The sequence below is a fragment of the Tauraco erythrolophus genome, chromosome 30 (assembly GCF_009769465.1).
Source record: "Tauraco erythrolophus isolate bTauEry1 chromosome 30, bTauEry1.pri, whole genome shotgun sequence".
NCBI classification, from domain to species: domain Eukaryota; kingdom Metazoa; phylum Chordata; class Aves; order Musophagiformes; family Musophagidae; genus Tauraco; species Tauraco erythrolophus.
Window position 1 is genome coordinate 1,459,863 of NC_141494.1, and position 24,564 is coordinate 1,484,426.

Here is a 24,564-nt window from a genome sequence, read left to right on the forward strand (position 1 = left end):
CCACTCCACATGCCATTAGCGTGTTCTTGCCGTGTCCGCCTGGACACGTGCCGGCAGCCGGCTGCTGCCGGCAGGTCGGGAGCCCTGAGCTCAGCGCGTTCGGGTGCCGTGTAGGTGTGGCTGGTGAATATTTCATGCCCGCGTTCACCGAGCCCTTTCTTGGTTACACTCCTGCCTCCTCGCTGCGCTCTCGCCATGTTTATTTATTTAATGAATTATTTATCGGCTCCCCCTCTCACTCGGCTGGGCGCTGCTCCGCCGCTGCCCCCCCGCCCACCGCTCCCCCCCACCCCGGCTCCCAGCCCGCCGCGATGATTTATTGAATGCCGGCGCTGCTCTGCGGTTGCGACATGCTGTCACAGGAAGCCGCGGTTAAATATTAACCAGGGCGGGCGAAGCGGGTCCCCTGCCCTGGCGGGCACGCGCGGCTGGCGAGACTCCTGAGCCCACTGCGCTCCGGGCATGGTGGCCACCGTGGCCAGTGCCCGCGGCTGCCCGCCCCAGTTGGCAGGTGGGGGGCTTTGCTCCGGTCCCAGAATCTCAGTGCGCCGGGCATGGGGTGGAGGAGACGGTGGCACAGAACCAGGGCTCAAGGGCCTCGTGTCCTCCGGAGCACGAAGCCACCCGGCTGGCAGCGACCCCATCCATCGCCACCGCAGACGCCATGTCCTGCTGTGGTCGGCAAAACCCAGCCGAGCCCCCTCTGCGTGTCGGCTGCTGCAGCCAGGCTCCGTCCCCGAGCCCCAGGGGTGATGCCCAGCAGGTGCCGGTGCCCACGCGCATGGGTGCACACCATGATGCCCGGGGCACATTTGGCCGCCTGGATCCCTCTGTCCCCTTGGCAGCACTCGATGCGTTCCGCCGCAGCCTGGCGCATCGGGGTGCCCTGGCGCGGGGTCCCCCGCGGCGAGCGCGGCCGTGCGCGGGTGCTGGCGGCGGCGTGCGCGTTGTTGCCATGAGCGGGGGGGGTTTCCATGTGGAGGTGTGTGTTGCCATGGGTTTGCCGAGCCAAGGCGTTTCCATGGCGGCAGCGCGGTGCTGCCGGGCCCTTCCAGAGGTGCTCAGCCCCCTGGGACACCTCAGCACCAGGGTGCCCTGGGAAGGAGCTGCTGCCGCCATCACCACCACCGCATCCTGGCACCGAGGTGCCCTGGGCCCCGCAGCCCCTCCTGCTCCTGCCCCCCCCCGCCTCTGCCCCCCGGGCCAGCCGGAGCCCTTTTCCACGTGTTGTGTTTTCTTCACTTCACTTCTCCGGATGAATAATTAATAGAAGCTTTTTTGGTCCTCCGGGCCCTTCCGCCGGCCCCCTCCTCCTTCCTGGCTCTGGTGGGGGCTCGTGCCCCGCAGTGCTGCTGGCATGGATGGGGGTGGTGGGGCCGTGGCACAGCCCTGCCACGGGCACCGCTGGTGCTGGCAACCCCCATGGCACTGAGTGGGACCAGGGGGGCCGCAGCAAGACCCTGGCCACCACCGTTGTTGTCCCCCTCCATCGGCTGGGGCATTGGCACATCCAAAGGGGTGTTGGGGAGCCCGAAAAGGGGCCTTGAGGGGGGAGCAGCTCCGCTCCCACCCCGAGCTCCCCCAGCAGCTTTGGGGAACTGGGAAACCCCCCTAATCCAGGGCCATGCCATGTTGTCTGCCCGGGCCTCGAGCCGCCGTACTGGGCGGTGGGGACACGGTGTTTAGCCCCGTGCTGCGCCGGCCATGCCCACCGCTCCGGTGAGGTGGTTCCTGGTGGGAGCAGCCAAGGCCAGCTTGGCAAGCCCAGCCATGGTGTTGATAGCCTCCTGGTTTCGTTTGCGAGCTCCTTGGGCTGCCAAATCGGCGGGTCACGCATGAAGCTGGTGCTGCCGGAGCAGGAGCTGTTGGGTTGGTGCTGGCAGCGGGCACACGCTCAGGCGCGCTCCCGCTTGGGATCTCCCAGTGAACTGTGCGTGCCCGCGCCAGTGCAAGCGTGCTCATGTGTGCATGCGTGTGCCGGGGCATGGATCCCCTGGCACACAGGACCGCCGGGTGGTGCCGCATGGCAGTTGCTAAGGGATCTTGCCGAGGACGGGCGGCTGGAACTGGCACCCAGCTCAATCCCTTCCTGCATGGCTGGCAGGGACCGGGCAGCACCCACCATCCCCACAGCTGCTGCAGGTCCCCTGGGTACCTCTGCCCCAAGGACCCTCGTGGGGAAACGAGGCAGGGGTGTGGGAAGAATGAGGGGACCGGCCCTACGAGAGGGTGCTGGGCCACGTGCGGGCTCCTGGGGCAGGATGGGGCAAGCAGGAGAGCCTGGTACTGTGGCTGGGCTCCTCCAGTACCCGGCTGCCCTGGCACGCTGGCCTGTGCCAGCGGTGAGTGGCTGAGTGCCCACCCTGCCGCTCGCTCCCATGTCCCTGGTGTGGCCAAACCCCTCTGTGAACACGTGTGACCCCCACAGTGCTGGCAGCCACGGAGTCCGGCGAGGACCCTCTGGGACCCTGAGCCCTCACCCACGGACACACGGACCCACGGGGGCCGGTGCCCTGAGCCCCAGCGCTCCCACCCAGGGAGACCCCAGTGTCAGTGGGACGCGGCCCTGGTGCCCCCACCCGCGGGGGTCCGGGTCAGACCCCAAGCCCGGTGGCACCTGATGGCGGTGGGACCCGGCCCCGCTGCCCCCACAGCCCAAACCCGGCGCGGACCCCGGTCCCCGCCGCCCGATGCCGACGCCGGTGCCGGTGCAGGCGGGCCCGGGGCGGTGGCGGGCGCGCGCGCGGGGGCGCGGCGGCGGCGGCGGGCGCGCGCGGGGCGGAGCTGGGCGCCGGGGGCGCGGGGAGCGGGCGGCTCCGGCTCGGTTCTCCATTCATTGGCATCGCGGCGGGCTCCGCGGCGGCGGCAGGATGGCTGCTCGGCTGCCCGCGCTCCTGCCCCTGCTCCCGCTGCTGCTGCTGCTGCCGGGCCGGGGGCCACCGGGGGCCCTGGGCAACCGGCACGCCGTGCACTGGAACAGCTCCAACCTGCAGTGAGTGCGGGGCGGGCGGCGGGGGCGGGGGGGGGCCGCCGGTACCGGTACCGGGAGGTGGCGGGGGTGTCCCCGGGGCCGGGCGGGGCGGGGGGCGCCGGCGGGAAGGACGCGGCGGGGGCGCGCCGGGGATCGCGCTGAAGGATGCGCGCAGCGGCGTGGCGCGGGGGGGGGGGGGGAAGGGGGGGCGGCAGCGGGTTAGGGGACACACACACACACACACACGCACACACGGGACTGCGCGACCCCCCCGGTGCCGGTGCGGTGCCGCTCCCGGCCCCGCGCACCTCGCCCTGCCCGCGGAGGCGGGGGCCGAGCCGGGGCGGGGGGGGGCGGGCAGCCGCCCGGCCGGCCCGACCCGACCTGCGGCGGCGGCTCGGGGCGCCGAGGCCGCACTGCCGGGCGGGGCGCGGGCAGCGGCGGCGTCGGGCTCGCCGCTGGAGCGGGCGCCCGGTGCGGGCGCAGGTGGGTCGGTGGCACCGGCGGTCGACCCCCCTCTCCCCGACAGCGCTGACCCGCCCCGCGGCGGGCGCCGAGGTGCCGCGGGAAGGGCACAGCCGGGCCCCCCCCTTCCCGGTGCGGCGGACCGGGCAGGGGGTCCTGCTGCGGCGCCCCCGCCGCCAGACGCGCCCCCCGCCTGTCTCGGCGCGGGAGCGGCACCGGCGGCGCGCCGGGGGGAGGGGGGGCCCCGACGGATGCCCGCCACCCCCCCTCCGGCGGGCAGCGGTGCCATCCCTGGGGCAGCAGCCGAGGGCGGCGGGGCCGGGGGCTCCGGGGGAGTGTGCGGGGGCGGTGCGGGGGGGTTGTGAGCGGAGGTGTAGAAATCGCCGTCGCGCCCACGGCCAGTGGGAGCGGAGCCGAGCCACCGGTAGCCCGATGACCGCGACCTGCCGCACCTCGCTCCCGCCCCGTGGCGGGGCCGCGCCCTGCCCGTGCCCACCGGGGGCTGCGTGGGGTGCGCGGCGCCCGCACGTGGGGTTGTCACGGCTTCACCGGAGGGGCTTCGGGGCGGCGATGGGCACGGCCGGGCTCCTCCCGGGGCAGGGGGGCTGCGAGTCTGCCGCGGGTCCGTGGACCTCTCCGTGGGGATCGGGGAGCTGTGATCACCCGTCTCCGCTTCCCTCGCCCCTGCGAGCGCTCAGGGGTGTGGCGGGGCCCGAGCATCCCCCGGTACCCGCCGGTGTCGGGGCTCCTCCCGCCCTGCGCCCCTTTGTGCAGGGATGGAGCGTGCGTCCCCCCCCCAGCTCCTTCCCCTCCCATTGGGATCGTGTCGCCAGGCGGAAGCCCGGGCCCCATAAATCGTGCGTGTGTGCGACGTGCCGAGGCGCAGCACAATGGCGAGGCGCTTGGCTCGCCCCGCCATGCTCGGGCATCCCTCCGCACCCCGCTCCTCCACCCGGACCCTGCTCGCCCACCAGCCTCATCCCTGTGCCATGACATTGCCGGGACCTCAGTGGGTGGGAGACTCCAGTGCCCCCCACCCTCGTCCTGCTGCGACCGCAGGGTCACGTCTCCCCACCCCGTCACCCGCAGCTGCGCACCGTGACCCAGCGCTGCCCTGGCACCTCCTGACGGACAGGGTGGAGGAGGTGCCAGCAGTGCCCCCCACCATGCCAAGCCTGGGGTGTCGCAGCCAGACGCCCGCGCCCGCTGCGCACGCGTCTCTGGCGTGGCTGTGAGCGTCCGGCTCAGGGCACGGGCGGCGCGGTGGGGGCGGCTGCGGCAGAGACGTGTCCCAGGGACTCCGGAACGCTGATATTTATTGTTAGGCAGTGCGGCAGCTCGGCCGCAATTATAGCCGTGTGGCAAAGTGTCTGGATTAGATAAATTATGGGGGGAATTAGGATCCCTGGGCCGCAGCCTGCAAATCCCAACAACCCCGCCGCAATCAGAGCAATAAACAAGCCCTGCGCGGCCCCGCGGGGCTCTCTGGGGAGGGGGGGTGATGCTGGCAGGCTCAGCTGCGCCAGGCACCCCAGAAATTTATGGCATCTCTGGATTCGCCACCCCTGGCACTCCTGCGGCTCCTATTGGTGGGAGGACGGGGTGAGGGGTTGCCCCGCGGAGCCCAACCGCAGGAGCTGGGGGCCCGGCGATGCCTTGGGGAGCTGGGGGCTGGCGGTGGCTTGTCCCCCTTGGGCACGTGGTCGTGCTCCCCCCGGCCACCATGGCAGGTGGCTGGTGGTGCTGGGGGGCCGGGAGGGCCACAGAGCGGGCACGGCACCCCTCCTGCAGCGGGTTCGGGAAGCCGATGGCAAAGCCGAGGAGGTGCGAAGGTGGGGTCTGAGCCTTGGGGCGGCGGAGGCACCTGTGCCCGCTCGGCCGGGCTGTCGGTCCAGCTGCACTTTCCGTCTGTCCCGTTGTCTCGGCTGGTGGCAGCTGGTGAACTCTGAGGGCGCAGGACCATCCTTGGCCAGTCCCTGCTCTCCGTTCCCAAGTCCTGCTGGGAACAGGCGTGGTGGCACGCGGCAAAGGTGTGGGTGGCCATGTCCCACCCAGCGCTGGCATTTAGGAGGGGTCTGTGTCCCTGAGGTGCCCCGTGGTGTGTGGCTGGGGGCTCCTGCGGGTGTCTGCAGCCAAGCCAGGCCCCAGCATAGCAATGGGTGTGGGGTGCCACCTCCTTACTGGGTGTCCTGGATGCTGAGGTAGGGACAGCAGTTTGTCCCCGTGCATGGACACAGGCATGGCATCTCCCTCCTATGCGGCTGCCAGGAGCCCCCCAGAGCAGGTTGGGGTGAGCCCCTGGCTCCGGTGTGGGGACCGGGGGTGCTGGGTCCAGAGGCCTTGGGGGTGCCCGGTGCCATGGAGAGGGCAGAGCAGGATGGCTGTGAGGTGGGGGGGTACATGGGGTGCTGGTGCCAGGCTGATGCAGGCCGGTTGGAGCCCACCTGTGCACGGGGAGGGCCTGGCGTCGTGCACGGCCCCCCCAGCCACCGGTGCTGCCGCCACGCTCGTCTCTTCAAGGCGGCTTTTATCCGCTGACTTTGTGTTCCGGGCGGTGAGAGCTGGAGCGGGCTCCGGAGAGCCCTTGTGCGGAGCAGCCTCTCTCAGGGGAGCGTCTCGCGTGGGAGGGGAGTCGAGTCCCCACTCTGTGCCCGCCGTGGGTGCCCAGACTCATGGGTCCTCTGCAGCTGCCGGACCTCGACACTGGGGCTGTGCCCAGCTGGGTCCCTCCATCGCGTCTGCTGGTACCTGTGGGGCTGGAGACGGTGCCACCTGCGGCATGAGGGATCCTGCCCTGTGCCGGAGGGTCCTGAGGGGCATCCAGCAGAGGCACTGCGGGGCGGGGGGGCAGTTGTGCCCGATGAGGGGCAGTTCCCAACCCTGCTGCGGTGCTGAGTCCAGCTGTGGGGCTGCAGGTGGCAAATTTGGTGATTACACCTCTGAGCGGCTAATTACCTGGCCCTGCCAGCTACGGCATCCCTGTGTGGGCTGGGGGGCTCTGCCAACCCCTGCCCCATGGCCATGCCCCCAGGTGGGTCCCTGTGGGGCACAGAGCCCCACCACCACCTGTGGGTGCTGGCTGTGGCGCTGGCAGGAGCCGCTGCCCGGGGGGCAGAGGGTGCCATGCCCGGTGAGTCACTGCGCTGGGCGGCACCGAGCCCCAGAAACGCGGCTGGGGCCCACAGAGTTCCCATGGGAGAAGGGGCCATGGCATTGGGGTGCCAGGGCTGTCCTGGGGTGCAAGAGAGCCGGGGCCACTCGCTCCTGCCCAGGCTGGTAATTGAGTCACTGGTTGCAGATTGATGGTTTAATTAAAACCCAATTAGGAACCTCATTGATCTTGTTAGCAAAGCAGGAAGGTGGAGGTTTAGTGGGGATTAAAGGGATCGTGGGGCTGTCGGGGGGGATGGGGGGTGTGGGGGCTCCTGTAGGCTGGTGCTGGGGGTCCCAGGGCTCTCGGGATCATCACCCCAGGTGGGCACTGCCCTGTGGCACCGCGATCCGTTCGCCTGCTACCACGTCCCTGGAGATCAACCCCCATCTCTCTGGGAGCCCCAGTTCCCCGAGTGGGGTGGTGGCCCCGGGGACGCCGTGTGCCGGTGATGCCTTTTTCCCCCGGCACCTTCTGGCTGCGCCAGGCGTGGTGGGGAGAGGCCAGGGGGGCTGTGCCGTGGTGCCGTGCCACCCGTGTGCGTGGGCTGCGTTGCGGGCGCTGGCTGCCGAGGCAGCGCGCGTGTGCGCGGCCGTCTGGGCGCCGTGACTGTGCAGTGCTGGCTGCGTGGGGAGGGTTGGCACGTCGGGGGGGCCAGGCTGAGCCACTCAGTTCCCCAACGGTGGGTGCAGGCGGGTGGTCTGTCCATCCGTCCGTCCGTCCACCGCAGCGATTGATGCGGCTTCAGCTCCCGCCGTGGCGCGGGGTGACTGGAAGGGGAGCGCGTAAATCAATGGCACTTTTTTTTGTTCCCCGCTTGATCGATGGGCCCTGGGTGTGCTGAAAGGGCGAAGCTGCCGGAGCCAAACAAAGAGCCCGGCGAGGCTGGGGTGGGGGGGCCCGCCCTGGCTGCCCGTGCTGGGGTGCACCACGCTGTCACCCGCATTGGGGGACACCCTGCGTTGCCCCCATCCTCACCGCTGCCACCGCCGACGTGGGATGCTGAGCCCGGCTCCAGCCCTCCCGCCCTGTCCCACACCGCCGGGGCAAGCGTCCACAGCACCGGGGTCCGGGCAGGGGTCTGGTGTCCCCCTCCCTGTGCCGCTGCCGGCGGGGCCGGGGCGTGCTGCAGTGCACCAGGCGTTCCCCAGCAGTGCATGAGCGCGTGCGGCGCTCAGCCCAGATTTATCGCAGCAGATGGGAGCGGAGCGGCCGCCCGAGCTCACCGGTGGCTGCGGCTTGCCAGGTAGCCGGGGTCCCGCCGGTGCGGGGCCGGTGGGCACTGAGCCCAGGCTTGTGCTCGGGACAGTTCTGCCAGCTCGGGACATCCATCTGCCCAGCACCGACAGGCTGCTGGAAGGTACCGCTGCCTCGCAAAGCCCTGCTCTAAAAACGCAGTCGTGCAGAAGTGATGCTGCCCGTTTTCCTCCTGTGCTTAACCCTTCGGGCACTGCTGGAGCCCGCCGTGCCCCACTGGAGCCACCGCTGCCAGAGCCCGGGGGGGCCGGAGGGTCCGTCCTGACCCAGGTCACCTGTTACTGGGGCTTCCCGGCAGCCGTGGGGGCTGGCAGGGACTGGGTGGCCTGTGCCCACGCTGGGGTGGGTGTCAGTGTGAAAGGAGGCCAAGATCCTCACTCTGGGTGTCTGTTCCCATCCTCATACCCGAAAACAGGGTCCGTGGGCTCCCTGCCTGCTGCTGGGGTTGCGCCAGGCACACGGTGCTGCCGGACGGTGCCGCAGGCAGAGCTTGGGGTGCTCTGGCGATGGCGTTGGGGCTGCTGGGACTCAGGGGCACCCTGCGGCGTGGGGTGCGGTTCTGCGCCCGTCGTGGCCGAAGCTGCTGGTTGGGGTCCCCTAGACGTGCCCTGGGCCGTGGTGGCCCTGTGGCTCGGCCGTTTGGGGCTGTTCCGCAGCCCGGGGGGTTGCTCCAGTTCCTGCAAGCTCCTGGCACGTGGCAACGGCCACCGATGTTTGTGGGGTTTCCCACGGTGGGGAGCGCAGCTGCTGGCCCCTGCCGCTCCTCTGGGATCCCCAGTGTTGGGGTGCTGGTGTGCCCCAGCCCAGGGAGAGATCTCGGTGCCCCGTGGCGCAGTGCTCGTTAGCGAGGCTGTTTACCCGGAGCCACGCTCGCTAACGAGCCCCAGTGCGGGGTGCTGCCGGGGAAGTGTTGGGGTCCAGCTCCCCAGCACCCTGGGACAGGGTTTCCCCTGGCACAGCAGGAGCCGGAGCCGGGTGTCGCTGCCATGGAGTGTGGACACCTGGGCCCGATCCTGGAGGCCCCTTGCTCCGCCGGCACGGCTGTATCCCGGCATCCCTGGTTTGGAGCAGCCGACTGGGAGCGCGCTGGCGTCCCAGCCCCGCGTCCTGCACCGACTTAATTGCAATTTTCTCCTCGGGGCCGTTTCTTTAATAATAATCCTTTTTCTCTCCCCCCCCACCCCTCCTTCCCACCACATCAAAGGGGGAAGATGAAAGGTCCCGGCGCCCCGCGGACCAAGGGTGGCTGCCTCAGCACCTTGCTGGCGGAGCGGTTGCCCGGCGGGTGCTGGGCTGGGCTGGGGAATAGCGGCTGTGGGGCGAGGGAGGTGCCGCGTGGGGTGATGAGGTCGGATTCGTCCCCCCCCGGCCCTCGGTGCCAGGTGGGGTGGTGGCGGCACCACTCGGGTCCCCCTTTGCCACACACCCGCTTCAGTTCTCTCTCTGGCACCCGGCTTGTGGGGTGCTGTGTGCCGGGGTGCCACAGGCCCTGGCAGGGTGCCGGGGTTCCCCAAACAGCGCCGGGGGCAGTTGTGCAGGGTGGGGCGTCTGCACGCGCAGCCCTGCCCGCTGCCTGCCCAGCCCTGCCGTGGAGACCCGGGAAGCCGGCTCTGCTGCTGGCAGGGCCCTGGAGGGGGGGGGGGGTCTCCCATGGGGCGAGGGCACCCTGAGTGCTGGGCAAGGGTCTCCTGGACCCGGGTTTGCCCTGATAGTCAGAGGAAGGAGCCCTGAGCCTGAGCGATGCACCGCGCACGCAGCCACACATGCCACGATGCCATGGTCCACATCTCGGGGGAGCTGGGTGAGGGCACCCCCCCCAAACGCAGCGGGGCTGAGGGGCTGCACTGGCACGGTGCTGAGCCGGGCGATGGAGCGAGGGCCGGTTGGGGTCCGGTGCTGCCGTGGCGGCTCGGTGCAGAGCCAGCACCTCGCAGCGCCGGCTCGTAATTAATTGGCACGAGCAGCGGGTCAGTGCGGCGGCGAGGATTACCGCGGCCGGGATTTCCATCGGGCGCGGATTAGGAGCCAGCGGAGCCTCTCCTGAGTGGATCTGAGGGGATTGCTGCTCCTAATCAATGCAAATGAGGCTCCCCCAGGGCCACCCTTTACGGCATTAACGAACTAACGGGATTAGCCAGAGCAGGGGTGAGAAATCCTCTCGCTGAGCCGCGGCGCGTGGCGGCGATGGGGCCGTGGCGGCGATGGGGCCGTGGCAGGTTGGCCGCAGGGTGCCGGAGCTGGGGAGCGCCGGGCTCCCCCCTGCACACCCCGGGCTGTGCGGTGAGGACCAGGGGCTGCATCCGGCAGGGTGCCCGGTGCCTGCGGGACCCTGGTGTCCACCAGCCTCGTGGCTGGGGTTGGTCTGCCTGTCCGAGGTCGCTGGCACGTTGCTGGCAGGACCCAGCAGCGCTGTCTCGTGCGCTGGTGCTGGCAGCTACGTGCCTTGGCATCTGTAGCATCCAACCCCAGCAGCCTCCGGCCTGCGCCCCCCAAGACGGTGATGCCACGTGTGGGTCCATGGGGCTGAGGTTGCCCAGGGGGTCCCGGCGTGCTGGGGGCTCCAGGTAGAGGCTGAGCAAGGGGATACTGCCCCCACCGCGGGGTCCTTGCTCTGGGATCTGCCCCTTCTCCAGCCTCCGGGTCCCTTTCAAGGAGGGCGATGGTGTTGGGGAACGTGCAGGGGGTGTCCCTGACCCCCCCATCCCCCCCCTTTTCCCTTACAGCCTGCGGCGGGAGGGCTACACGGTGCAGGTGAACGTCAACGACTACCTGGACATCTACTGTCCCCACTACAACGCCTCGGTGCCCGAGCACCGGCTGGAGCAGTACGTGCTCTACATGGTGAACGCGGAGGGCTACCGCACCTGCAACACCAGCCAGGGCTTCAAGCGCTGGGAGTGCAACCGGCCCCACGCGTCCCACAGCCCCATCAAGTTCTCGGAGAAGTTCCAGCGCTACAGCGCCTTCTCGCTGGGCTACGAGTTCCGTGCGGGGCAGGAGTACTACTACATCTGTACGTGGGGTGCTGGGCTGGGACCCCCGTGCAGTACCCCTGTCCCTGGGCTGGGTCACCCGTGTCCCACCCTGGCTGATCCCTCTGCAATCCCCGCCGGCTGGGTGGTTGCAGACCTTCCCCCCACCGAGGAGTGGGCACCCTGACCGCAGGGATGGGGGTGTGGGGTGGAAGAGGGGGGTGCAGGGGGTGGGTTGTGATGTGGGGGTGAGGTGGAAGATTGGGGGGTGGGGGAGCAGGATGAGGGTGCAGGTGGGGGTGTCGGTGCAGGATGGGGGTGCTGATGTAGGGTGCAGGATTTGGGTTCAAGGGATGCTGATGCAGGTGCGAAAGTCAGGGTGCTGGTGCAGGATTGGGGTGCTGGTGCAGGATTGGGGTACTGGGGGTGCTGGTGCAGGACAGGGGTGCAGGGTGCTGATACAGGTGCAGGATGGGGGTGCTGATGTAGGGTGCAGGATTGGGGTTCAAGGGGTGCTGATGCAGGTGCAAAAATCAGGGTGCTGGTGCAGGATTGGGGTGCTGGTGCAGGACGGGTGCAGAGTGCTGATGCAAGTGCAGGATTAGGGTGCTGCTGTGCCCACTGAGCCTGTGGGTGCCCGGGGCTGGGGTCACCCACTCCGGAGTCCCCCCAGCCCGCTCTTGCCTTGCAGCCACGCCGACACACAACCACCGCCGCGCCTGCCTGAAGATGAAGGTGTTCGTGTGCTGCGCCTCCAGTAAGTACCCCCGTGCCCACCCCGGGGGCTGTGGGGGGGGCGATGTGGCCTGCCGGCGGGTCCCCCATCCCTGCTGGTGGGGCTGCGGCGTGCGGCAGGCAGGGAGCGTGACCCCGCTGTCCCCTCTGTCCCTCTCGCAGCATCACACTCCGGGGAGAAGCTGGCACCCACCCTGCCACAGTTCACCCTGCGGCCCGAGGTGAAGATCGAGGACCTGGGTGAGTCGGGCAGAGCCCCCCCACCTCACCCCACCGCGCCGTGTCCCACAGCCACCGCCTGCAGGGCAGCCCCAGCCACGGGGTGGGGGTCCCGGGGTTGCCCCGGTGTCGCTCTCACCATCTCACTCTTCCCTGCAGAAAACTTCAACCCGGAGATGCCCAAACTGGAGAAGAGCATCAGCGGCACCAGCCCCAAGCGGGAACACTTGCCCCTGGCCGTGGCCGCCGCGCTCTTCCTCATGACGCTGCTGGCATCCTAGCTCCCGGCGCCGGCGGGGGCCCGGCCAGCGTGGCTCTGCCGAGTGGGGACCCCCTCTCCCCTGTGGGAACCACCGTGGGACCTTCCGGCCCCTCTGCACCGCCACCCCCATTGCCCGGAGAGCCGCCGCGTGGGGCAGGGGACCGCGGCACACGCCGATCCCGGCTGCGACTCGCCCCCCCCAACCCGTCGATGGCTGCGGTGACGACCGCGAGGATGCGGTTTGGTGCCGCCGCGCCGATGCCAACGCCGTCCCGCAGCGCCGAGTCCTGCCCGGGACTGGGGGGCAGTGCTGGAGCGGGGAGCCCGGTGAGGGCAGGGACCTCAGGCTGGGCAGCCTGTACATACCTATATAGATCTATACATACTGTACAGAGAGCGACTATAGAGATATATCCATACTGTACCATAGGCAGCGGCGCCGGCTCCCGGCTGGCTTGTACATAGTCGAACGTGTTGGATTTTCCTCGTCTTCCGTGAAGACCCGACCTATGCAAACGCACAGACACTTTTTGGGGAAAAACAAAACAAAACAAAACAAACCAGAACAAAACGAAAAAAAAAAAAAAAACAACTCGACCTTTTTTTCAAGTGCTTTGGCTGGTGATTTTCATATTCTGCTCTTAGTCTATAAAAAAAAAATAATAAAAGGATAAAAAAAGCGACCTTTGTGCAGCACTCCCGGTGCTCTGCCCTCCGGCACGGTGGGCTCCAGCCGGGGTGAGGGCGGCAAGCGGCAGGTGCTGAACTTCACCACGCTGGCACCAGGCACGACGGCTCCAGTGACGGGCTCGGCACCTCCAACAGTGCCAGCACCCGGGGGGACGTGGGGTGCGCTCCCCTGCGCTGGCTCTGCTCCCCATCAACCCCCCTCCAGGCACTGGCAGGGACCCGGCGCTGCCTGCGGGACGATGGCACAGACAGCGGGCAGCGCCCACAGGTAAGGGCAGCACAGAGCCATGGGCACAGCCCTTGGCACGCATCTCCAGGCTCCGTAGGAGAGCCCTGCTCAGCACCCTCGTCATCCTCATGGGGTGGGTGGCTGTGGGCTGGCACCCCCATGTGCCGTGGGGCCCGGTGGGAATCCCCACGTCACCCCCACCAGCACGTCTGGCACTGCCGGCTGTGCCAGCTCCTGCGGGTGTCGGGGGGTCTGGCACGTGCCTGTCTGCTCAGCAGCTCCCGTGGGATGGGGAGGGGGCTGCACCCATCGCAGATGGGGTCGCACCCGTGGAGTGAGGTGCACCCAGTGCCATGGGCAGCACCCCACGGCCCCGGGGGGTGCAGGGGAGCTGCCGTGTGGGTCCTGCCAGGCTGGGGGGGACCAAGGTGGGGGCAGCCACTCTCCCTATAAGGCAGTGTGCAACCGGGGGGGGCTACAGCCCCTCTTTTAGTGGGGACTGATGCGCCGTGGGCATGGCATTGGTCAGGGACCCCCCCAGCCGTCGCAGTGGGGCGGCTGCTCACCCCCCACCCCAGCAGGCGCTGCTGGGCGGTGGCGCGGCGTCCTGCCGGCCTGGGCTTGTCCGGGTGCGGGAAGAGCCGGCGAACCCGTCAGACGGGTCCTCCGAGCGCTCCCGGCAGGCGCCGGGCTCCCCGCATCCCCCCCGCGCTCCTGCAGGCCTGGCCCACTGTGGGGCTGGGGACCCTGCCCCGGACCCCCCTCCCGGGGGGCTCGGTGCCACCTGGCTGCAGGCTGGTGCTGGGTGACATGGCCACGGCAGCGTCACCCTGTGGTGCCAAGGGCTGTATCCCCCCTGGACACTGGCTGCCGGGGACCGGCCACAGCCCGTGTCCCAGTACGTGGCTGTGCCAGCAGCACATAGCAGGGTGGGCTGCGGTGCCCAGTGCAGCCCCGTTGGCTTGTGCACCACAGCGGAGGGAGCAGGGGACTGAGTCAGCCGCCCTGGCACAGCGCGGCACAGCACGGCGAGCTCCGATTGCAAAATCCCTCCTGCTGCTTGCCTTGGCCTTGGCACCGCTCCCCGGCGGGTGTGCAGCTGCCACTGCTGCCAGCGCGGTGGGGACTGGCCACCCAGTCCTGCTCTGCTCCGTGCCCTCAGGCACAGTGCAGCGTGGCACGCTGCGAGCAGCTGGGACCATCTGGGAGACTCCTGGGGTGCTGGTCCGAGGGGGTTCCCAAGTCCTGCTGCCCTGAGGGAGGGGGGAGCCCTTGTTGGGACCCCAGTGCTGGGGCTTGGGTGCTCCCCGGGTGCTGGGGGCGCTTCTACAGCCCCCAGCAGCGGGTCCGGCCCTGGGCACGGTGTGTGCGCCTGGTCCAGCAGCACGGCAGGAGGTTTGGCATCGCCCCATGGCACCATCCGTCCTCCACGGGCAGGGCTGGGTGCATCCCGCTCTCCGGCCAAACGTGTAAGGGCCCAGCATGGCCGGCCGGCCTCAGGGCCGTGGCTCTGCCACGCGCAGCCTGGCGCTGGGCCATGCCTACCTGCCGGACTGCACGCAGCCGCCGCGGCACGTCACCGTGGCCTTCGCTCCTGGCCGCGGACTGGATGGTTCTTCCTCCCCCAGCCTCACGGCCGGTGACGTCAGCCCTGGCAGGGGCCGGGGTGCACCTGGGTGTCCCGAGCCGAGAAACCATAAATAGTTTGTCACGAGCTCGGCGGCCTCTGCCCGGCCCCACCTGCCCCGTGCCCTCTGCCGCGAGTGTTTACGGCGCGAAATGGCTTCACCTTTGTCCTTCACTGGCACGGCGGGAGCCCTGCCTGCGCGGCCACCCACCCCGGCCCCCGGTGACGCGGGGCCGTCTGCAGCCCTGCACGTACCGGGCAGCGTGATGGTGACTGTGACCGTGATCGTGCATGCCGCCACGGGCACCTCCGGCACCCCTGGCACTGCTGCAGGTGGGCACCCACCCTGCACGGGGTGCTGCCTGTTGGGATGGTCGTCCTGTCCCTGCCACCGCCGTCAAGCCCTGGGTGATCCAGCACGGGGAGGCAGTGGGGCACCCTCCAGTCCCAGCTTGTCCCTCGGGCCGTCCCCAGCGGGGACACATGCTTGTCCTTCCTCTCCCAGTCCAGCCGCCGATGCTGGCACTGCCCTTTTGCCACGGGCCGGGGCAGGGCAGCGATGCTGGGACCCGGTCAGGTGCCCAGGGCCTCGCTCTCAGCCCTGTGCTCGTGCGCTGGTGGCCCTGCCCCAGGGCTGGGGACCGCGGTGGGGGGACAGGGGGAGCCCCTCAACCGACAGCTCTGGGTACCGTATCCCAGTGCCATGGGACAGATCCAGCATGGTGCTTCGGGAGGCTCGTCACATCCTGGGGCTTGCACCAGCTCTGCCGGGGAGGACAGGCGTGGGTGGTGGGCTTTGCCAGGGGCTGCGTGGCACCCCCTCAACGGCTGCTCCCTGCCTCAGTTTCCCCAGGCACCTGGCACAGGCGCAGCCTGTCTCTGCCATGGTGGGGGCGGAACCGGGGCGATGCCAAGACCCTCGGGAAGGAAGTGGCTGCGGTACTGACCAGCTCCCGTCCCCCCCAGCTTGCCCATACCATGCTCCGGCTCTCCGGTCCCAGCGGGCCGCGGCCCCGGGGGTGCTCCCGGGAGGTGCTCCCGTGTACAAGCCGCGGCAGCGCCGGCTCGCCGGGAGCAGGAGGCCTCGCACAGTCATTACGGCGCGGGGGATGATGTCAGGCCTGGCCGCAACCAGGGAGGATGAAAGGGAAGAAGCGGGTCCCCCTCCCACGGGAGCCGAGGGCGGGCGGGGAGAGAAACCGGGCCGCCGCGGGGAGGACACGGGGGACGCGAGTGGGACCGGGCCACCCAGTCCCACAGCTTCGGCCTCGCGGGAGCCCTCGACTGCCGGAGCCGACAGCCGCTCGCCGGTTCCAGCTGCGATGCCGGCGCCTGCCCGAGCCCCTCTGGCGTGCCAGGGGAGCGCTTCCTTGCACGGCTGCAGCGGCGGGCATGCAACATTACCCACAATCAATGGATCATTATGGAATAAACAAGAGGAAAGTTGTTTTGCAAACGCGGTTTGAGTTATCGCTTCGCAACGCGGCGGCGGCGAAGCATCTCCGCGCCGGGTTTAACAAGGATGGATCGGCGTTGGGGGCAGATGGAGGCAGATAGCGACCCGCCGCGCGACCTGCCAGGCAACCGGCAACGCGCCCGCTGCGCCCGCAGCCCCCCGTCCTGCGCCAGGGGGGTCATGGGGGGTGGGATCGCACAATATGGAGCAAACGGGGAGCGGGGAGGGGGACACGTGTGGGGTTTGCGTGGTGCTGGGAAATCAGAGGCAGCTGGTAAGGGTGGGGGCAGGAGGGAGGGGGCACCCCTGCTACCCCCAGCCCCTCCCAGACTCTGGCACCTTTTTGGCAGTGGCTGCAGGTCTCCAGGCCCCACTCGCCCAGGGGGGTCCTGATGTCCCCCAGTATCTCAGATAAGGGGGTCTCATGGTGAGGGCTGGGAGGGGGACAGGTCGGTGGGGCCCCCACCTCAGCTGGACCCCGCTGCCAGCCGTTGCCCCCGGGTAAGGAGGGGACGGTCACGGCTCGGACCCTTTGCCCTGAGCCCCCGCGGGGGGCCACACCACCTCCCGCGGGGACCCTCCACACCACCAGCCCGGGCCTCACCCCATCACCCGGTCACCTCCGCCGGGGTGCCCCCCCCCCCCCCCCCGCCCCCGCAGGACCACGGGCGACGGTGCCACCGGGCTTGACGGTGCCACCGGGCTTGACCTGCCCCCCCGCCGCCTTTCCCCTACCCCCCTCCCGCATCTCGCCCCCCCCGCCCGCAGCCCCGGCCGGTGTACGGTGGGGGGTGGGGGGTGTCCCCGCTGCCCGCCGTGCGGGGGGCCGCGCCCCCCCCGCGCTGCCGGTGTTGTTGTTGTGTCTCGGCCCCGGTGCGCGGGGCGGGGCGCGGGGCGGGCGGGGCGGCGGCGGGGCCGTACTTAAGGCGGGGGCCGGGCGCGGTGCCCGCCCGGCGGAGCGCGCCCCGCGGAGCGCATGGAGCGGCGGTGGGTGCCCCTGGCCCTGCTGGGGCTCGGGCTGTGCTGGGCGGTGGCGGCCGAGCGCCACACCGTCTTCTGGAACAGCTCCAACCTCCGGTAAGTGCCGCCCCCCCGCCCCCCACCGGCACCGGGACCCGGCGGCCCCGAGGGCGCGGACGGCGCCGCTCCCTACCGGGGCTGGGCGCTCCCCGGCGGCCTTTGTCCGGGGCGGGCGGCGGGGCCGGAGCCTCCGCGGGGCTGGGGAGGGGTCGAGCCCTGGGCTTGGGGGGGGGGCAGCGGCTCCGGTGTTTAATCCTGGCGGGGCCGGTGCTGGGGGGGGGGGGCGCGGCGGGGCCGTCCCGGTGCGCAGCCGGAGAGCGGCGCGGCCGGTCCAGGTGCGGACCGGGGGGGCGGGCGGGGGGGTCTTTCCGTTCCCAGGGTCGAGCGGGAGCGGGGCCTCTTCCTTCCCGCGGGGGTGGCGCGGCGCCAGCCCCGGCGCCGGGGCACAGGGAAGCGTGTTGACAAACACGGGGCCGGCCCCGGCTCCTGGGCAGGATGTGCGGGGGGGCTGACCGCGGCCGGCGCCCCCCAGCCGTGCCCGGCCCCTGGTCCCCGGGGCGGGCTGGGGCTGTGACTTCATCCCAGGCACCAGACTCCCCCGGGCTCTAGGGATCCCTCCTCAGCCCGTGACCCCCCTTATTGTGTGGGTGCCCCCAAGGCACCAGCCCCCCCACATTGTGTGGGTGTCCACTCCAGGCCGTGACTCCTGGGCTGTAGGAGTGTCATGTCCCCCTAGATGTAGGACACCCCCCCCAGGTTGTAGGACTGTGTTGTCCACCCCACCTTCCCCCCCCCAGGGTGACGAGGGTCTGCAGGGTTTTGGGAGGTTTTGCCTTCCCGAAGCCACCACAGCCGGCGAGGTGGGGGGCACCCTGCAGAGCCCCCTGGGTGGCTGCTGGGCTGTCCCCTCCCGTGTGCCCCCCCGGGTGGGGTGTGGGGAGCAGCCGGTGCTGGAGCCAGGCCGGCTGCCCCATGGGCGAGAGCTGCCGACGCCTCCCGACTCCGGGAGCGTTGGGACGGGCAGGGCGCGCAGCCCGGTGGGTCCCCTCCCTGCTCCCTGGCTGCTGGGGAGCACTGGGAAGGGGCTGCACTTGCCAGCCGTGTGCTGGGGGCTCCTCCGGGGGGGGCTTTTCCTCCCAGAGCCAGCCTGGGCACCGTGGGTCTTGGCACAGGTGGAACAATGGTTGCCCTGTCTTGGAGCTGCATGTGGGCAGGAGGCTGCTCTGTCTTGGCCTTGTTAATGTGGGTGATTTGGGGGTGCAGGGCAAGGGGGGGGCCCCAGGGGGCCTCTCCAGGCTTCTCCCCGCTGCAGCTGACCCCAACCTCCCTCCTGCTTGCAGGTTCCTGAGGAGCAACTACACGGTGGAAGTACGTCTCAACGACTACCTGGACATCATCTGCCCGCACTACGAGGAGGGGAGCGTGGACCCCCGCGCCATGGAGCGTTACACCCTCTACCTGGTGGAGCCCGAGGAGTACCGGGCCTGCAAACCCCGTTCCAAGGAGCAGATCCGCTGGGAATGTGACAAGCCCAGTGCCCTCCATGGCCCCGAGAAGTTCTCGGAGAAGTTCCAGCGCTTCACCCCCTTCACGCTGGGCAAAGAATTCAAGGAGGGGCACAGCTACTACTACATCTGTGAGTGCCTGGGGGTCTGCTGTGGGGCTGGGGTCCCTGCTGGGCTTTGCCCCCACCCCTAACCTGCGTCCTCCCTTGCAGCCAAGCCCATTCACCACCACGGTGAAGCATGCCTGAAGCTGAAGGTGACAGTCGCTGGCAAAGGCAGTGAGTATCACCTGGACCCCCACTGTGTCCCACCTGTGCCCCCCATTCGCAGTCCGGGTGCCCATCTCAGCCTTTCCTGAGCTGAGTCATGGGCAGGCCATGGCCCCCTGCCAGCCCCCGGGGCGTGGGCACATGTGGTTTGGCTGGGAAGGTGCCAGCGGGTAGGGGTGGAAGGGACGACGACGACACATGACACATGGCCCCTGGTGAAACCTGGCTGTGGGGGGGGTCGGGGGGCTGCCCTTCACCAGCCTGACCCTCTGTTTGCTTTTGCAGCTCAGGCACCCCCTGTCCCTGCCCCTACCCAGAAAGGGAGGATCCAGGCAGGTAGGTTGGTGGCTGCAGGCAGACGTGTCCAGGTGCCCACTGGGGCTGGCAGGAGAATGGGGACTGAGCCCACTGCTCTCCCCAGGGTGGGGGGGACGCACCGGGCAGCGGGGCTGGCAGCAGCCCCTGTGCATGGCGGGTGATGTGCTGCTGGCTTTGGGGCATGGCACCTCTCTCGGGGAAGCTCACAGCTCCTCTCTTCCCTGGCAGATGACGCGGCCGCGCACGTGCTGAGGAGCGTGGGGCAGAACTCGGCGATGCGGGGCAGCAGCCCCTTCACCTTCGTCAGCCTCCTCCTGCCCCTCCTGGTGCCGCAGGGGCTGTGAGCTGCCCTGCCATGCCCAGATGGACTGAGGCTGCGGCCGCTGGGGATGGAGCTGGGATGCTCAGGACCGCCGTGATCCTCACCGTGCACCCTGGGGCCGGGAAAGGATCTGTCAGTATTACGGGGCTGGAGGGGCCCGAAGCTGAGCGGCCAAAGCCCTGGGGCTGCCCCGGCTCCCCCGGCCCTCGCCGGCAGGATGGTCTCGGCAGCCGGAGGCTGAGCGTGAGCCTGGGGCTGGAGGGGCTGCGTGTGCCCCGGACTGGAAGGGAGCGGGGGGCTGGCACTCCTGCCCCAGGAGCTGGATTTGCCCAGGGAATGGTCCTCGGGTCTCCATCCGCTGTGGGCTCAGACTGTGATGCGTCCCGCAGGCGGGGCCGTGGCGCTGGCCCTGCGACCAGCCGGGTGCCCACAGCACCCCGGGGCTGCGGACCCTCGGTGTCACCGGCGCAGGGAGCCCGGACGTGCTGGAGGTGCCTGGCAGCCAGCGGAGTGGGGCTGTAGGAAACGTCCCCCTCCCCACTGTGCTGCACCCCTTCCCCATCCTTCATCCCACCGCACACGGGGGGTGGTGAGAACTGCCCCCTCCCCTCTGCTGGGTGCCGGAGGGGCCCCCCCTCCCCAGCAGCACCCTGGGTGGGTTGCTCTGCCTGCCCTCATTTGTACAGCTTTCTAATATGGGAGTTTTTTTTATATGATTGTCTTGAATAAATAACCAAGACCATGTGGAGCACCTGAGGCTGGGGGGGGTTCCAAGGGGCCTGTGCCATGGGGCTGGGTGCTCCTGGCCTTGGAAGGAGGAGTGGCCCATGTGGGGGCATTTGTGTTGGTTAATTAATTAATTGGCTGGTGTTTGCACAGGGCTTTGAAGTGGAAAAGTGCCCCAGCAGGGCTGGCGCTATCGGTTGTTTTTATCTGGTGAGACAAAGGCCTCTCGGGGGCCGGGGGGGAGGGTTTCCCCCCCCTCGCCTCTCTCCCGTGCACTGGGATGAGCTCCAGGGCTGGGGGAGTGGCTGACCCGACTGGACAGACCGTGCTGGTGGGGAGGGGGCTGGGATGTGGCCGGAGCCCCCGGGGGTGGGCTGGGGACACAGCCTGGCTGGACCGCCGGTGGGGTGGAGTGGTCCCTGGGGACATGTCGTCCTGGGAATGTGGGATTGGAGGGATGTGGGGCATTGAGGTCACAGGTGTGGGACCCTCGAGGTGTGAGGGACCCTGGGGAGGTGGCATTGTGGGGATGTGGGATCTCAGGGAAGTGGGAGACCCTGGAGATGTAGGATCATGGAGATAGGGGACCCAGGGGGTGTAGGACCCTCGAGGTGTGAGACTCTGGGGAGGTGAGACCGCGGGAATGGGAGACTCTGGGGATGTGAGATCTCAGGGAAGTGGGACCCCCAAGGTGTGAGACCCTGGAGATGCAGGATCATGGAGATGTGGGACCCAGGGGGTGTAGGACCCTCGAGGTGTGAGACTCTGGGGAGGTGGGATCACAGGGGTGTGAGACCTTGGGGACATGGGATCATGGGGATGTGAGACCCCGGGGATGTGGGATCTCAGGGAAGTGGGTCACAGGGACGGGCAGCCCCAGGCATGTGGGCTCGGGGGTGGGGAGGGGAGTCCCTGCACCGGGCACATGGCCCCGGCGGTGGGGTCCCCTCCCCGCTGCGGGGTGCTGCCCGGGGTGCCCCCCGGAGACGGACCGTGCCCGTCGCGGCGGTGTCGGGGCTGCTCGGCCCGATGCGGGACACCCCGCCCGGTGCGGCGGCCGGTCCCTCCCCGGTAGTGCGTCCCGCCCCGCCCGCCGCGGGCGGCCCCGCCCCCGCTCCCCGGTGCCGCGGGCCGGCATGGCCGCGCCGCCGCTGCTCGCCGCCGCCTGCCTGGCCTGTACCCTCGCCATGTTCGGGACCGGGCTGTGAGCGCCCGGGCGGCCCCGGGCCCCCGCGGCACCGGCGGGGGGGGGAGCAGAGGGTTTGGGGGTGCGATGGGGGCGGCCCCGGGGGCGCAGTGGGGGGGGCTGGGGGGCGACAAAGCTGAAGGCAAAGGACATAGGGAGCGGGCGGGGGGGCTGGTCTGGGGGTGAGGGGGGCAGTGAGGGTGTAGGGGCTGGAAGAGGGGTGGTCCCAAGTTGGGGGGGGGGGAGTATTTCAGGGTGCACGTTTTGGAGGGTGGCTGCTGGCTGCAAAGGCTGGAGCCCCCCCGCCACCCAGCACTGCACCCCCCCCCCGTGCCGGGCACCCAGGAGGCCACTTTCCCCAGGTCCGACCTGCGCCAGATGTTGGCAACCAAGAGCGTGGAGAACATCCAGTTCCTGCCCTTCCTCACCACCGATGTCAAGTAGAGTGGGGTCGAGCCCTGGGAGGGTGGGGGAGGTCACATGCAATTGGGGGGGGGGCAGGAGCCCCCAGGCTGCAGCAGTGAGCGCCTGTGCCGTTTGCCCCGCAGCAACCTGAGCTGGCTGGGCTACGGGTGCTTGAAGCACGACTGGACGCTGATCGCTGTCAACGCCGTCGGGGCGGCCCTGCAGACCCTCTACATCCTGGCGTACCTCTACTACAGCCCCGCGAAGGTGGGGGGGCGGCTGCCTGGGTCAGTGAGGGGGCCGGGGGGGACCCTCACCCTGACTGGCCCCTCCTCTCTGCCCCAGCGCCCTGTGCTGCTGCGGAGCCTGCTGCTCCTGGCTGTGCTGGCTGCAGGCTACGGCTACTTCACCCTCCTGATTGCTGATGCACGGACACGCCTGGCGCGCCTGGGGCTCTTCTGCAGTGTCTTCACCATCAGCATGTACCTCTCGCCGCTGGCCGACCTGGTGTGTGGTGCTGGGGTGGGCCACAGCGGTGCCGAGGCTGCCCAGCCTGGGACCAGCTCGATGTTTGCTTCTGCAGGCCAAGATTGTCCGGAGCAAGTCAACGCGCTGCCTGTCCTTCCCCCTGACCGTCACCACCTTCCTGGCCTCCACCAGCTGGACGCTGTACGGCCTGCAGCTCCGTGACCCCTACATCATGGTGGGTTGGGGTGGTGGGCAGCCAAGGGGTGCTCTCCTGTCCCATCCCATCCCATCCCATCCCATCCCATCCCATCCCATCCCATCCCATCCCATCCCATCCCATCCCATCTCATCCCGTCCCGTCCCATCCCATCCCATCTCTTCCTGTCCCATCCCATCCCATCTCATCCCATCCCATCCCATCCCATCCCATCTCATCCCGTCCCGTCCATCCCATCCCATCCCATCTCTTCCTGTCCCATCCCATCCCATCCCGTCCCGTCCCGTCCCGTCCCATCCCATCCATCCCATCCCATCCCATCCCATCCCATCCCATCTCTTCCTGTCCCATCCCATCCCATCCCAGCCCGTTTCCCCCCCCCTCGCCCCCACCGCGGCGTTCCGCTGAGCGGTTGGCACCGGGCTGGCCCCCGGCCGGCATCATGTGTGTCACACAGCAGAGCCTGTGACTAGGCTCTGCGAGATGAGTATTGATTTTAATTAATTAGATGGTATAAGGCCAATAAATCTCCCCCAGCAACGAGGGGCTGGTGGAACGGTGGTGGAGGAGGGCAGCAGCACTGCCAGCGGGTAGATCTGCTCTTCCACCCCCCCCCCCAAAAATGTCCTCCCACAGGTCCCGAACATGCCGGGAATCGTCACCAGCGTCGTGCGGTTCTGGCTCTTCTGGCGGTACCCGCCGGGCCAGGACAAGCCCTACAGACCCCTGCATGCCTGAGGGGGCCCTGCCAGGACCCCCAGGAAGGAACCCACGTGCCCACGGACCACTGAAGGATCTCCCCAGCCCCCCCCTTGCCAGTCTGCTACGGTGTGGCCTGGCCCTGGGCACTGAGCCCCAGGTGACACCGCGGTGCTGCTGTCCCCCTCGGCCAAGGGCTGCCCGCTGCCGGCAGGACCAGGGCCCCGGGAGGGCACCGCCTGCCTCTGCCGCCGCGGTTCGCCCTCGCTGCCATCCCTCCAGGCCCCGGTGCTTTGGTTGTGGTTGGTTTGCTCTCAGTGATGCCTTCAGGGGTGCCAGGAGTTCCCCCTGGCACCTCACCTGTCCCCGGGGACCCCTGGATGGTCTTCTGTGCCCACCCCTCTGCGCCAGCGCTGCCAGGCAGCCCTGTGTCTCTTTTGTACAAATTTTAAGTGCCTTTTAATAAATCAGAGACTCTTCCCAGTGCCTAGTGGTTGTCTCCTCCCTCCTGGCATGCTGGGGGCGGGGGCCACAATGGCCCTTGTCCCCACAGCTGCTTTGTCCCCAGGATGCTGGGGGGGGGGAGCTCATCCTGGCACCCCCTGGGCTCTGGCACACCCTCCTGCAGCAGCACCCGCTTTCCAGCAGTGAGGAAGCAACAGTGCCAGCCCTGGTAAGGCAGCAGGCACGGGGCAGGGAGGGCAGCAGCAGTGCCCAGGGAGGCTGCTCTGACCCCCCCCCAAGCAGCAGCCTGGGGACACCGGTGGCAAGAGGGAAAGAGAAGTCTGTTCTGCAGCTTCGACACGGGGCTTGCCACCAGCCATCACGCCGGCAAACTCGTAATCAATTAAAATCCTCACTAAAACCCTGACGATCGAGCGCGCATGAACCAGGCGGCTGTTGGCATCGACTCCGACTCGATTAACAAATTAACAAGGATCCGGAATGAAGCTATCAGGCCAGCACATCGCCAGAGGGACAGGAGCGTGTTTGGGTGCCCAAATTACACCACAGATGCCAGAACCTTGCAAAAGATACACACACCCCCCCCTCCCTGGGGCAGGAGACCCCCGCCCCCCAGGGCGAGGAGCCCTGTGCCCACAGCTCCGTCGGCACGGGCATGTCCTCCGGCCTGGATGACGCAGGCAGGATGAAGGAAGTGGTGACGAGGTGTTTGGCAGAGCCCGTGCGACGGCTCAGACACTCGTTTACGCCTCGCGACGTGGCCTGGGAAAAATCAATAGAGAGGCGAGCGGCAGCGGAACGGGGCTGAGCCGGCAGGCGGGGGGGGGCAGCGAGCTCCTGCTGGCGCTGCCCGGCTCGCCCGGCGTGCTCCGTCTTGCTGCCAGCGCTCCCCTCGCCTGCACCGGCTGCGCTCGCAGGTGTCTCTGCCCC

The 24,564-nt window shown here is 69.3% G+C and overlaps 3 protein-coding genes across 4 annotated transcripts; all 3 read left to right on the forward strand.

Annotated features, from left to right (window-relative positions):
* The first annotated feature begins 2,870 nt into the window (after window positions 1–2,870).
* On the forward strand, window positions 2,871–12,051 carry EFNA3 (ephrin A3). Its single transcript, XM_086628392.1, has 5 exons — window positions 2,871–2,992; window positions 10,568–10,857; window positions 11,508–11,573; window positions 11,714–11,791; window positions 11,930–12,051. The coding sequence occupies exons 1-5, from the start codon at window positions 2,871–2,873 to the stop codon at window positions 12,049–12,051; spliced, it is 678 nt and encodes a 225-aa protein (XP_086484518.1).
* Window positions 12,052–17,010: 4,959 nt separating this feature from the next.
* On the forward strand, window positions 17,011–19,490 carry EFNA1 (ephrin A1). Its single transcript, XM_086628393.1, has 5 exons — window positions 17,011–17,111; window positions 18,395–18,690; window positions 18,772–18,837; window positions 19,114–19,164; window positions 19,375–19,490. The coding sequence occupies exons 1-5, from the start codon at window positions 17,011–17,013 to the stop codon at window positions 19,488–19,490; spliced, it is 630 nt and encodes a 209-aa protein (XP_086484519.1).
* Window positions 19,491–21,330: 1,840 nt separating this feature from the next.
* On the forward strand, window positions 21,331–23,208 carry SLC50A1 (solute carrier family 50 member 1). Of its 2 annotated transcripts, XM_086628390.1 has the most exons (6): window positions 21,331–21,398; window positions 21,743–21,820; window positions 21,929–22,052; window positions 22,131–22,292; window positions 22,369–22,488; window positions 23,107–23,208. In XM_086628390.1, exons 1-6 carry the CDS (start codon window positions 21,331–21,333, stop codon window positions 23,206–23,208), a joined length of 654 nt encoding a protein of 217 aa, XP_086484516.1. The 2 variants fall into 2 exon arrangements, with proteins under 2 accessions (XP_086484516.1, XP_086484517.1); XM_086628391.1 differs by lacking the exon at window positions 21,331–21,398 and having other exon boundaries at window positions 21,744–21,820; window positions 21,902–22,052.
* Window positions 23,209–24,564: the final 1,356 nt, after the last annotated feature.

Excerpts from the sequence above, each read along its gene's own strand:
- EFNA3 (XM_086628392.1), top strand. The coding sequence starts at position 2,871 with ATGGCTGCTCGGCTGCCCGCGCTCCTGCCCCTGCTCCCGCTGCTGCTG. Across the intron at positions 2,993-10,567 it reads TGGAACAGCTCCAACCTGCA|CCTGCGGCGGGAGGGCTACA; the intron begins GTGAGTGCGGGG and ends TTTCCCTTACAG. Across the intron at positions 11,792-11,929 it reads GGTGAAGATCGAGGACCTGG|AAAACTTCAACCCGGAGATG; the intron begins GTGAGTCGGGCA and ends TCTTCCCTGCAG.
- EFNA1 (XM_086628393.1), top strand. The coding sequence starts at position 17,011 with ATGGAGCGGCGGTGGGTGCCCCTGGCCCTGCTGGGGCTCGGGCTGTGC. Across the intron at positions 17,112-18,394 it reads TGGAACAGCTCCAACCTCCG|GTTCCTGAGGAGCAACTACA; the intron begins GTAAGTGCCGCC and ends TCCTGCTTGCAG. Across the intron at positions 19,165-19,374 it reads GAAAGGGAGGATCCAGGCAG|ATGACGCGGCCGCGCACGTG; the intron begins GTAGGTTGGTGG and ends CTTCCCTGGCAG.
- SLC50A1 (XM_086628390.1), top strand. The coding sequence starts at position 21,331 with ATGGCCGCGCCGCCGCTGCTCGCCGCCGCCTGCCTGGCCTGTACCCTC. Across the intron at positions 21,821-21,928 it reads TTCCTCACCACCGATGTCAA|CAACCTGAGCTGGCTGGGCT; the intron begins GTAGAGTGGGGT and ends TTTGCCCCGCAG. Across the intron at positions 22,293-22,368 it reads TCTCGCCGCTGGCCGACCTG|GCCAAGATTGTCCGGAGCAA; the intron begins GTGTGTGGTGCT and ends TTGCTTCTGCAG.